This window comes from Haemorhous mexicanus, chromosome 11 (genome assembly GCF_027477595.1).
Source record: "Haemorhous mexicanus isolate bHaeMex1 chromosome 11, bHaeMex1.pri, whole genome shotgun sequence".
Classification (NCBI taxonomy): Eukaryota; Metazoa; Chordata; class Aves; order Passeriformes; family Fringillidae; genus Haemorhous; species Haemorhous mexicanus.
Window position 1 is genome coordinate 6,170,263 of NC_082351.1, and position 13,706 is coordinate 6,183,968.

Consider the following 13,706-nt stretch of genomic DNA (forward strand, 5'->3'; position numbering starts at 1 on the left):
TTCCTCCCTCATCTCCACCAAGGAACAGCCCACACCATTCATCTCTGCAGGCAGGAGAGGCCAGGCAAAGAGAGGGGCTGGATTAAGCTCTTTTCTGAGCCAGAGATGGGGCAACTGAGAGGCATTTAAAGAACTTTTATTCCATTTTCAGTCTCTCGAGGAGGGTGAGATCATACAGATGTTATAACCCACACCATCACAATCAGAGGCTATTTTTTAATTACAAAACACTGTAATCATTTCTTGACTATCAGCTCTTTGCCACACCATGCTGTCAATGCCTTAAAGCCAATAATCTAAAATTACCCCTTGTGTGTCCTACTACAGTGCATCTTTCACAGTTCTATTTCTCTAATGCATCCAGTCTTATTTGCAAGGCCATCCTTCAAAACTTGTTTCTAGTTCCATTTCTCTCTCAGCAATGTCTGTCCTGTTCCCATGGCATTTCCCAGTCAGCATTTCTCATCTCCAGGTTTGCACACACCGTGTGAGCCCTCTGCCAGGCTGGGAGAATTCCCTACGAATCCATTCCCCACAAAGGGATCTGTGCAACCCCCCAGCAGTCACCTGTGTCCAGACTTCAAGCCCAAGGGCTCCTGCAGTTTTTCCCAGGCAGGAGGGCACACAGGGATGCAGCCATGTCCTACCTGTGGGTCGGAGAGGCGGGAGATGTCGGGGTAAAGGTAGAACTTGATGCCCTCGGAGGCGCCGGGTAACGTCACCCCCCGGATCAGGAGGATCATCAGCATGATGTAGGGGAAGGTGGCTGTCACATACACAACCTGGGGGAGGGAACAAACAGCAGAAAAGGACTTTGTGAATTCTGGCAATTCTGGGAATTTTCTTCCAGCTGCAGCAAACCCATCTTCTTTTCACATCCGCGGGAGGAAAAGTGCTTTGGGTGCCTTTGTGCAGGTGGTTTTGTCCTCCAGCCATACTCCCTTCTAAACTCTCCAGGGTTTGTGGGAGATGTCAGAGCATTTTTTATAGTCCTCTGTGAGTGTATCATTTCCAAACACATCATAACAAGTAATTAATTACATCTTTTATAACAATGCAAGCCATGGATTCTCAGTCACCCCGGAATTACTGAACTGATTTCCCTTCAGCCTGCTCTGCCTGCATGTCTGGGTTTCAGGAATAAGCATTTCATCAAGCCCAAAGGTTAAATTCCATCCATATCTCCTTGGGATTTGACAGAGAACCCTTATCTTACAAAGAACCTCCAGGCAAAATGTCTGAGGTGTTGAACCCCAGCAATTTCTGTTTTCATATACATGGCCACACTTTTTTTTCCCCCAGAAATCAGTTTGTTCTCTGCATAGGCAGCCACAGGAAACCTGCAAGAAATCACATTTTCCAAAGGAGAAATGGAGCAGAATTGGTCCTGTTTGACCATCCCAAGCCTGAGAGCAGCACATGGCTTCTCAAACCCAGAGAAGGATTAAATTATAAATTCCATGGCACTTTCAATATTTTCTTTATGTGACAAACACCTCTCTGTAAATTTAACTCTCTATAATTTCCTGTGGCCATTTTCACCTGTGTTACTCTTCCACCTGCCTTGAACCAGTCAAATCTAGCTAAGCTGCAAGAATGGAAAAAAAAACATTTGGTGAAAAATACAACTTCAAAAAATATGTGATTTAAACTGAGGAGTCCAGTGTCTGTCTCCTTAGGAAATGAAAGGGATACACCAAAGAATGACCTGTGAAAGGATTCTCAGACATATTTCTGTAATTAATGAGCTGAAACTGGATTTTCAGATTATTTAACCTGAAACATTAAATGATCTCATGTGCCTGATCAGGTACCCTCAAAAATGGAGGAACTCTTCCTTCAGCAGGTGAGTGCATTGAGCTCAGAGCCATTAATTCCCATTTTCTCCCCTCCCCAGGAGCTCCTGAGGGGAGGCAGGATGGGGAGTTTAGGAATCAGTGCCACTATTAGCATCATCATCACATCTGTGGGGCATTAAAAGTTTCCTGAATTGTTTTCTTTTCTTTCAACACATCGAACCTCTCTGAATATCAATGTGAACACAACTGTTCCTAATTACACCACATCCTGTTTTAATTGACTTTAATTGCTTGGTATGTTAATTTGCATCCCAATGCTCAAAATGCTTTTTTTAAACCCTTGTCAGAGCCATGCCAATATTTAAGCAGTTGGAAACAAAATAAAAATTTCTGGCAGGCGAGTTTCTGCACCAAGTTCTCCTCTCACAATGTGCTTGAAAGAAAAATTGACAATGATATTTAGACATACAAGTAGGTGGAAATGCACCCAACAACTCTGAACTATCCTTGGGTGCTTGGAAGTACATTGGAACCAAAGATCCTGAAAACTGATGTTTTATTGACTGCCTCGAACTTTAAGTATCAAAGAATAGGAAATAAACTAAGTAATAGTAATAGGCAAATACTGGAAATTTAAATACCAAAACCTTAAAGAGGCTTAGATGTCACTCAAGGTTAGTCCATAAATATCCAGGTACCTATGAAATGATTTCATGAGTGAGGCACCATCAAGATTTTGAGGACTGAGCTGGATTTCAGTTTTATCTTTTCACACCTACATGTCTCAGCACAGATATGTGCCTGGGCTGCAATTTGTCCCCTGGGAGTGCTGAACTTCTTGTCTAAATGAAAAGGAGTTCTTGGGAGCACTCCAGGCAGACCAGGCTGCAGGGTGAGGGGATCTGGCTTTTGAGGATGAGTAGGAGAAATTCAGGATAACCCTGCTGAGAATAAGGAGGAAGATTTCCATGCAGTGAACTGAGCACCAACCTACAGAGCTCTCAGAGCCCCAGATCAGATTTCTTTGGCCAAAGCTCCTGCAGAGCAGCCTGAGCTTCACCCTCTTCCTCACAGCAGCATGAAGCAGTGAGCCTTCCTCCTTTGCTTGGCTAAGGACACACAGCCAGAATTCCTGAGCTAAAAATCACCTGAGCTTCACCTGAGCTTCACCCTCTTCCTCACAGCAGCATGAAGCTGTGAGCCTTCCTCCTTTGCTTGGCTAAGGACACACAGCCAGAATTCCTGAGCTGAAAATCACCTGGGGGCCAGGAAGGGGATGGAATTCTCCCCTGCAAGCTGCAATGATCAAGCTTGTTTGCACTATAAGGAGCCAACTGTGTTTTATAAACGGGATAAAATTTATCTTGATGGTTCAGAAAATTCCTGGCTTGCTAAGCCCTGTCCCCTAAAACCCTCTATTGCTCCACTGGGCTGTAAACATGAGGAATATCAGTGCAGGAATTGCCAGAGATGTGCCAGAACTCACTGTTTAGGGGTTTATGGAAAATCAGACCTGCTCCCATGCCCTGTTCATCCTTATTTTTCACAGAGTGTTTTAATGCTGGTGTAATTTAACTTTATTTATTTATGTATTTGGAACCATGAGCACAGAGAACCAGAGAGAAACACAACTGTGCCCACACTGCACTACACTCCTGAGTGGAGAAACTGCTCAGGAACCAAAATTTCACCCAGTGATGCCAGAAGGGAAAGAGTCATTTTTTTATCCAGGGAAACAAACTGGCACAAATATAGAAATATAATTATCATACCCCTGCCTGGCAGCTCTGCTGTTTGGGTAGCCAGACAAAAAAATCCTGTTTGGGGCAGGATTTCCATCAAAGGTTTCTAAAAAAAAGTTTTTAAATTGTTCCACAAGCCACAGTCAAACCAAACTTGACCTCACTGATATTTACCAGTTTCACAAATTCTGATTTCCTAGATGGTACCAACCTACCGAGATGATAAACAAGATAAAAGATTTTCTTTTTCAAAGTGTGAAATATTCCATGCAGCATTGCTGGGGAAAGAGGCTTTTGTTCATCTGACTCTACACCATCTACAGAGCTACAACTGAAAAGGCAGATTTTCCACATTAATTGGATTTAGTAAAATGGTATAAATGGAATAAAGGAATGACAGCAGGTTCACAAGGTTTTTAAAAGGATGTCAAAAAGGGGGAGAACATTCGAGGTCCACCTACATTTTAAAGGTAAAATTTCATAGGCAGAGAAAGAACCACCTGCAAAAACCCAAGAGAGGAGCAGTAAGTGGATTTGTATGAGTGGGACGAGGGGAGGGGTTGGAATCAGCACAATGGCTGATTTTTCTCTTTTCCCTGTGTGTTTCATGGATTTATCCAGCATCATCTTCTCTTTGTCATCTTTGTTTATCCACAGAGGGAATCTTGCACCAGAATAATTCTGTGAAACCAACCTTAGCCAGATTGCCTATGAACTGCAGAATTCCTTCTGAATTCCCACTGAATCATGTGTGAGGGCAGGAATAAATTCAAACCCCAGCAGCTAAGAAAATGTCATGAGATTTGAGGTCTGAGAAATGAGTATCCAAAAGGAAAATCCTTTGGGAATGAAAATTCAATGAGATGAGGCAGAAAAGAGGGGCCAGGAGAGGACAAGGGGTGAAGGGATGGGAGAACCTGAGTGAACACAGGGAGCAAAAGTTTCCACATGAAATAATAACTGCAGGAAGGAATAATTCCAGCACCACATCACACTGAGGTCACTGCCTGGGACACAGAAAAATCCCTACCTGGCAGAGCTGTGCAAATCCAGATTTTTTTCCACACGGTAGTGAAGGCAAAAAAATAAATAAATAAATGAAAGTCTGAGCCCTGCTGGAATGGTTTTCTTCACAATTAAATGAAAACTTCACCCCAAAATTCATTGAGTCAATTAAAAAAAAAAAATATATATATATATATATACCCAAATCAAAACCTAATTTTGGTTTGGCATTCTTTTAACTGAATGGGCAGAAGGGAGTTCTCTCTTGAATGAAAACTGCTTTAACAAGCCCAAGTTGTTATTTAGAAGTCTTAAACCCACGTTAAAAAGTGGTGAAAAAACCTAATTTCCATCTTTTTTGCAGCACGGATTATTCTTTACATTTGGTCTGACTTTATACACTTTTCAGCACTTCCCAAATTCCATTCCAAAAATTCTGTGTTCACAAAACTGCCTGCCCATGGCCCAAAGTTCCAAAAGAGAGAGAAGTCATGGTGGAAGGCTGAATCCAAATGCTCTATCAGAAACCCAGGCATGCAGCTAAAACTGGAAAACAATGAGACAGCACCAAGGGCAGACAACACCCAGGCACAGCAGCAGCTCATCCTCCCAGCTGAATTGAGGGAAAATTTCACTTCCATGAGGACCTCCTGCTCCCCATAAATATTCCTTAAGCAGCAGCAAGTTTTCTAAATTTGTGTCATTTCCCAGCTCCTTCCAACAGCTGGGTTTGCTTCCAGCTTGCCCAGGAGCATTAAAATCAAGATCTGTCTTCTTTCTGCTAAAATTGCTCTTCAGGCTTGCTGGTTCTTTGGATGAGGTCTACAGACCTCCTACTTAATAAGTAAAAATATCAGATTCCCTTCTTTTTGAGTAAAAATTCTCTTATTACCAGATCCACCCCCAAAACATTCACTTGTAAGACTACCAAGAACAGAATATGCAAGACATATCCAAAAATCCCAGTCATGGAGACCAGGACACACAAAAGTACCCAGAGAAAATGCAGAAAAGGTGAATTTTATCCCATTATTGGAATCATTTATGTGAGCACCCGCATTTAAACACCGTAATAAATTGAATTTAAAATAAATAATAATGGCAAATAGGTTTATTAAGAATAAATTATTAGGAATAAATAAATAAATAATGGCAAATGGAGATAACCAGATTAATTCTTGATATATGCACAGCTCAATCAGTGACAAATAATGTGCCAACAGCTTCACAAACAGGGGGAGTGATCATAAATAATGGGCTGGATCCTGAAAAAATGATTTTAATTCACAGTTACTTTTATTTGAAGGATTAATTCCAGCCAGAATAGGCCTTGGTCAAGTTCATAGCACCAAATTCACAGTAAAATTTGCACACTGAACAAATCAGTTCAGATTGTGGTGGCTGCTCTGAAGTGTTTTCAAATGTTCACAATGAATTCACACTAGAAAGGATCAACCTGAACTAAAAACTGAGCAACTTGGAAATGTTTCATTCGTGTGATTACATTGTGGCTGCCATTAAATACCAGAAAGAAAAGCATTTATCTGTTTCACAGATCAATATCTATAGTAAATACAACTCAGGAGATCAATATCTATAGTAAATACAACTCAGGAGCTCAGGGCCTCCTCCCAGTGCTTCCTCAGCCTCCAAAATCATATTTCCCACACTCCACATTAATCCTCCACTCACCAACTGTTCTTAGAGTTATGGTGATGAAAAATTGAAAGCTGACACAACCCTCAACACCAACAGTCCCAAAGATGTTCTCTCCATGTGTTGGGAAGCATTGGGAACGTGCTGCTAGCCCACTGCTCTGACAGAAATTCCAGCAGTTGTGAACCCTGCCTGCCTAAAATAGCTCTGGGAGGCAGAGGAAGGGCTGGGCTGGAATTCCCAAAGGCAGAAAGCCTTGAGCAAAAGGAGCACTAGAGTTTGGCAAGCAGACAGCTCTCCCAGTGGAAGTACAAAAGCAGAATCCCAATGCTAAAATCCTGGTGTTATCGTCCCTAATATTGTCCAAAGACCTGGAATGTCTTTGTTGGAAGGTTTGGTTTTTTTTTAAAGTAATGGATGTTTTGGGGTTGGACGGGTTTTACCCAGAAAAGAAGACAGATTGAAGTTTTTTATTATATCTCAACCTTTAACAGTGCTGATAAAACAGTGAAATAATGACATCCTATAGCTATAATGTGATTTCTTGTTTAACATTCAGGGGCACAAAGAAGAGCTGCCCTCTGGTTGTGGGGAAGGTCTGGGCTGGAATTCTCAAAGGCAGAAAACCTTGAGCAAAACCAGCACTACCATTTGGCAAGCAGACACAGCTCTCCCAGTGGAAAAACAAAAGCAGATTCCCAATGCTAAAATCCTGGTGTTATTGTCCCTGATATTCCAAAGACCTGGAATGTCTTTGTTGGAAGTTCTTTCTTTAAAAGCAATGGATGTTTTGGGGTTGGAGGGGTCCTAACCCACAAAACACTTCTTGATTGAAGTTTATTGTTTTATCTCCACCACTAATGGTGCTGATAACCCAGTGCATCCCCTAACTGTAATTTGATTTCTTGTTTAACATTCAGGGGCAGAAAGAGGAAGAGCTGCCCTCTGGTTGTGGGGAAGGTCTGGGCTGGAATTTCTCAAAGGCAGAAAGTTGCAGAAAACCTTGAGCAAAAGGAGCACTACCATTTGGCAAGCAGACACAGCTCTCCCAGTGGAAATACAAAAGCAGATTCCCAATGCTAAAATCCTGGTGTTATTGCCCCTGATATTCCAAAGACCTGGAATGTCTTTGTTGGAAGTTCTTTCTTTAAAAGCATTGGGTGTTTTGGGGTTGGAGGGGTCTTTACCCACAAAAAACTTCTTGATTGAAGTTTATTGTTTTATCTCTACCATAAATGGTAATGATAAACCAGTACAATAACAGCATCCCCTAACTATAATTTGATTTTTTTCTTAAATATTCAGAGGCACAAAGAGGAATAGCTGCCCTCTGGTTGTGGGGAAGGTCTGAGCTGGAATTCTCAACCAGAAGGAGCATAAAATTGGCAAGCAGACACAGCTCTCCTAGTGGAAGTACAAAAGCAGAATCCCAATGCTAAAATCCTGGTGGTATTGTCCCTGGCACCTGGAATGTCTTTGTTGGAAGATTTTCTTTAAAAGCATTGGATATTTTGGGTTTTGTGGGGCTTTTACCCAGAAAAGAAGATTGATTGAAGTTTATTACTTTAGCTCTTGACTGAAGTTTATTTTGTGGGGTTTTTACCCAGAAAAGAAGATTGATTGAATTTTATTACGTTAGCTCTTGACTGAAGTTTATTATTTCATCTCCACCATTAATGGTGCTGATAAACCAGTGCAATGACAGCATCCCATAACTGTAATGTGAATTTTTGTGCAGAATTCAAGGGCACAAAGAGGAAGAGCTGCCCTGTGGTTGTGGGCAGGGAGAGGAAGACTGATGGGAAGGAAGCAAATTTCAGCACCTTGGCTGAGCTCATCACTGCAAGCAAAGTGTTTATGTAGAGCTCCCATCAAGGAGGGAATTTGCAGAGCCACAAATATCTCAGAATTAAAGACTTCTGTTTAATCAAGTAAAAGTCAACTCTAAAAATCAATCAGGAAGAATTTTAAATATAAATTAGGACTAATTAATCAACTGAAGGTTGGGGGTTTTTTTGCCATTTTGTAAAGGTGTTTAAAATGTACAAGTTTATCAAAACAAAGCTGTTCCTTTCCAGAACCTTCTAGGATTTTCAGAGCTCTCAATGCCATTGAGTTTACCTTCACAGACAAACCTGACACTATGAGTTACACATAGACCCAGAAGTTTGCATTTTGCTTAAAAATAATGTGTAATATGGGATGACTGTTCCTCATAGCACCCCCATTTCTGTGAAAATAATTCAGAATTATCCCACAGCAGCACCTGAATTTCCAGTTTAATTGATTTTACACAGGCAGAAATGGGGGCTCAATAAGGCATTAAATTAATTGGAATTGTTACTTAGTTTAGACAGCCCTTCCAGTTCTCACTCCTCAGGTCCTGACCCATCCTAAAAGTGCTTAACCTTCAAGCAGATAGAGCTGCAGGGCAGGAGATGATTTTTCCTGTCACTTCAAAATGTGTAAGATCTTAAATGTGCATTGGAATGGGCTCCAAATTTTGGGCCAACTCTTTCTCCTGGTCCAGGGTTTTGTTTGCTCTCTGATTTTTCCTGCAGAACATGAAACTGGGTTTCCTGTCTTCATGGAATTATTATGGATTATATAATAAATTTTATTTCTATCTAATATTATATATTATTATACTATACTATACTATAATATAATATAATATATATATTATATTATATATATACTACTATATAATATAATATATATATTATATTATATAAAGGGATTCTCTTCAATGATTCGTTCCAGTGAATCAACATTTTCCAATAAAATCAGGATTTACCAGAGCATTCCTTATCATCTCCAGCTTAGATTCCTGCTTGATTTTCCTCACTTTTCATTCAGAAAAAATAAACCTCAAACAAACAAAACCAACAACACAAAAACACACTCCCAAATTAACATCAGCACTGAGGTAGAAAAATAAGCTGGATGAAGTCTGGGAAGTGGAAGCAATGCTATGACCAAAGGATTATAGGGGAGGTTTTCCAGCCAGAAAAAGGGAAAAAAAGTGGCCTCAAAAGTTAAAAGGTGCCAGCTGGAAAAGATCAATGTGTCAGCCAGGCTCTGCTGTCACCAAACAAATGCATAACATTTCAAATAATTGTAAATATTACAAACACAGAACATTAATTCAATGGTAATAAGGATTTTTCCCTATAATTTTGCACCAAATGAATCATAGGTGAGACTTTCTTTGAAAATTATCCTGTCAATCCTCCAAGCACTCCAGCAGGTTTGGCTGTGGCCATCTCTAAATCTAGAATCTAGAGAAAACTTTTGCAGTTTTCTGGGCACCACAGCACTGTTTAATCTTGTGCAGTAAAAGCTGGGGAAAAAAAAGATTTGTAGACTGGGAGGCAGAGATATCCTACAGCACAGGCACACCTTTTTGTCTTTTGATGGTTTTTGTAATCATGATGTTGAAGGAAAAGGGTCAGCCCTCCCCTGGAGGGACAGCTCTGATGATTTCTGCTCTCTGGGACAGGGACAGGAGCCAGGGAAAGGCTGGGGCTGGGGCTGGGGGGTCAGGCTGGAGATCAGGGAAAGGTTCTGTCCCCGAGGGTGCTGGGGGAGGGGTGACATTCCCAAGAGCTCCAGGAGAGTTTGGACTCCACTCCCAGGGGTGCCCAGGGTGGGATTGTTGGGGTGTCTGTGCAGGGCCAGCAGTGGGACTGGATGGTCCTGGTGGGTCTGTCCTAACTCAGGATATTCCCTGAATCCATGGACTGTCCTGTCCCTTCCAAGCAAACCATAAAACCCCAAACCATATGTGGCAGACCTTGATCTTTGCCTGGATGATACAGCTGTTAAACAGACAGGCCCTGCCTTGGAATGTTCTCTGTCCTGATTCTAAGGCCATGGAAATTCAGTGTAATTCAGGTTGTGAATCATGGGAAGGGCACGTGAATGGCATGCAGAGCATTTCACTGCACAAATCAGGAGGAAAAGATCAGGTGGCTCAAGGAGTTGATGAATTTTCAGTATCTCCAAATACAAAAACTCTGTAACCTCTCTGGGCAACTGTTCCAGCATCTGAGCATCCTCAGAGTGGAGAAGTGATTCTGTGGTTCTCTTGGGAGCCCAGGACTTTTTGAGGAGAATAAAGAGCTCACATTTCTTTGGGGAAAGGTATTTGTGTGCCCCCAGCAGACAGCCCAGTTCTGTCAGCCACTGAGCAGCACAAGCTCTTATCTCCATGGTGACAGCTGGGAGATGGATGCACCATGAAGCATTCATAACCCTCCTTCTGCATTAAGCATAATAACAAAAGTACAACAAAAGGCCTCACCACTCAGACTAACAAGCACCCTCATCACCCTGACCCTGATTCTCCACATTTCCCTTCCCTGTGGCCACTCCACCCCCCTAAAGCAGTTTGTCACACCTTGATGAGGGTTTATTGCTCTCTAACTTCCCCTCCAAGTGTAGCTGCTCAATCACCTCAAGGCTGCCTTGTAGGACACCAATCTGACACTGCTGCAATCAATTTGTGGGTTTGAGAAGAAAAGGTGGTGTGGTGCATAGAAAAAATGAGAGGGACCACACAGTAAAACCCTTGGGCTGAAGAGAGGGAGGGTGAGGAGTCCGTGGCTGCCACAGACCGATTTTCTCTCTTAGGGAAAGGCTTTGATCTCTCAGCTCTCCCTTCAAGCCCTCAGCTCAGCAGAGATCCCCGAGTGGCTGCTCTGGGGATGTGAAGGGCTCTCCCTGGGGAGCACAGAGCTCTCCCTGTGCTCACCCTGAGAGCAATGGCAGATTTGTCTGTGGGTCTGCTGGGAGATAAAACCAGCACTGGGAGATAAAAGATACAATGGGAAGGATTCCACTGATTGATGAATGGAAAAAGAGATTTGCTTTTACAAATAAACTGTAGGTTTGCTGGTTAATGAAATTAGACATTGAAAGATGAAAGAAACAATGGGGAAGAAAAACCCCTAAATTCCATAAGAATTAAAAATGAAAAGAGAGGGTTCTACATTAGAGGGGAATCTCTGGGATCAGATGTTCTGGGAAGTGTGGACCTCTCAAGCACCTCAGAAATGGGGAAAGAGAGAAGGGAAATGGGAAATTGGGATAAAAAGGAGGCTGCATCCTCCAAAACTTGGAGAGACCCCAGAGGATGCCCCATGGCCTCTCCCTTTATTGGAATAAAGCCAAAAAAAGGACTTCTCTGTCTCCTTTTTGGACACAAACCTCTGGGGTTTGTGGGTTAATTTTCCTGACAATCCCACACTTGGAGCACTGAGATTCCACCCTCAGCAAGGCACTCCAGGGACAAGGGACACCCAAACCAAAGCCCAGAAATCCTCACTGACCTCGAGCACTGCAATTCTCCCAAACACATTTTACACCCACAGGAAAGAACCCAGGATGTTTTTACTCTTGCTGCTTGTATTTCCCAGCAGATGAACATATTCTCTTATTTTAGGGCCACCTGCCAGTGATTTTTGCACAACTGGTAATGGCAAGGCCTCAAGAGAGGCTCTGCCATGGGAGAGCTCCTCAATGAACACAGAGTTACCCCATGTCAGGAATATAAGCACTGTTCAGACCTATTTATTTTTAATTAACTTAATTAACAGCAGTGCCTTACACTTTCCACCACACCACTATCTACTAATTGTCCAAAGTGTCTGCTTTCCATGGCACAATCCAGCTTACAGGGGATGTTTTGAGTTTCTTCCTTGCTTTTTTTGGAGCACACAGGTTTTTTGCAGCAGCAGCAGCAGAGTGAATAGCAGGTGCCCAGCAGCCAGCTCCCTCCTGGGGATGTGTTTTAGTTACCAGCCCAGCACCAGCAGCTGCCTGAAGCTGCCTTTGTTCCCCCTGAGGCAATTTATTTCATTTCATTAAGCTCTGCCATTCTTGGGAGTGAGTTTGGGTCCGAGCCACAGGAGCTGACACTGGGGTGGGATACAGGACTCGAGTTTGTAAATCTCACAAGAACAGCCTTGTAAACAAAACTTGTACTACAAAGACATCTTCACACTGGAGATAAAGCCAGAAATGTGGACTTGGCTGGCTGTAGAAAGCAGAGCCTGCCTTCCCACTGGCAGGAATTTGGGTTAATACAGCCTGGGCATGCAGGGTATGGGAATGGATACCTGAAACTGCAGCTAAGGAGCCAGTCCTAAAGGTGGACAGATCAGCAGGAGCTGAGGACAAACAACCTGTGTGAGAACAGGGAATTGTAGCTGTTCTGTGTCATGGGAAAGAAATATGGAATTAGAGCAGCCTTAGGAAAGACAGAGCTATAAATGTTTGTGTATCCCTGTGTGCTCCTGCAGAAAAGGTGCAAATAATATTCAAAAAAAAAAAAAACAAAGCAAGACTGAAGAAAAGCAATATTCATTGCAATTTCTGTGCACATAGAGACCAGGACATGGCAACCACAGAGTTTTGGGAAGGGCAGCTTTGGAAAACCCTGAAGTGTCAATCCCAGCCAGCAGCAGTGAAGGAATAACATTTTAACCCTGACATGTGCATCAACAATGATAATAAATGGGAAATGTTCTATTTTGTCTATAAGTTTGGGGAAGAGGACGGGTAAGGAAGGGCAGGTTCTAATAGGGAGCTGTAGCTGTTCTGTTTCATGGAGAAGAAACATTAAATTAGAGCAGCATTAGGAAAGTCAGAGCTATAAATGTTTGTGTATCCCTGTGTGCTCCTGCAGAAGAAAAGGTGCAAATAATACCCCAAATACACAAAACAAGACTGAAGAAAAGCTGTGAATTTCTGCACAGAAAATGCAATATTCATTACAATTTCTGCACAGAAATTCTGTGCACAAAGAGACCAGGGCTTGGCAACCACAGAGTTTTGGGAAGGGCAGCTTTGGAAACCCCTCAGGTGTCAATCCCAGCCAGCAGCAGTGAAGGAATAACATTTTAACCCTGACATGTGCATCAACAATGACAATAAATGGAAATGTTCTATTTTGTCTATAAGTTTGGGGAAGAGGATGGGTAAGGAAGGGCAGGTTCTAATAGGGAGTTGTAGCTGTTCTGTTTCATGGAGAAGAGACATTAAATTAGAGCAGCATTAGGAAAGTCAGAGCTATAAATATTTGTGTATCCCTGTGTGCTCCTGCAGAAGAAAAGGTGCAAATACCCCAAATACACAAAGCAAGACTGAAGAAAAGCTGTGAATTTCTGCACAGAAAATGCAATATTCATTGTAATTTCTGCACAGAAATTCTGTGCACAAAGAGACCAGGGCATGGCAACCACAGAGTTTTGGGAAGGGCAGCTTTGGAAAACCCTCAGGTGTCAATCCCAGCCAGCAGCAGTGAAGGAATAACATTTTAACCCTGACATGTGCATCAACAATGACAATAAATGGGAAATGTTCTATTTTGTCTATAAATTTGGGGAAGAGGATGGGTAAGGAAGGGCAGGTTCTAATAGGGAGTTGTAGCTGTTCTGTTTCATGGAGAAGAAACATTAAATTAGAGCAACATTAGGAAAGTCAGAGCTATAAATGTTTG

At 42.2% G+C, this 13,706-nt stretch overlaps 1 protein-coding gene across 1 annotated transcript in view; it reads right to left on the reverse strand.

Moving 5' to 3' along the window:
• Nucleotides 1-13,706, reverse strand: part of SLC6A11 (solute carrier family 6 member 11) — a 105,313-nt gene that overhangs the window by 51,055 nt on the left and 40,552 nt on the right. The window contains exon 6 of the mRNA XM_059856150.1: nt 648-782. Coding sequence (XP_059712133.1) covers nt 648-782 — 135 coding nt within the window. The remainder of the gene's footprint in view (nt 1-647; nt 783-13,706) is intronic.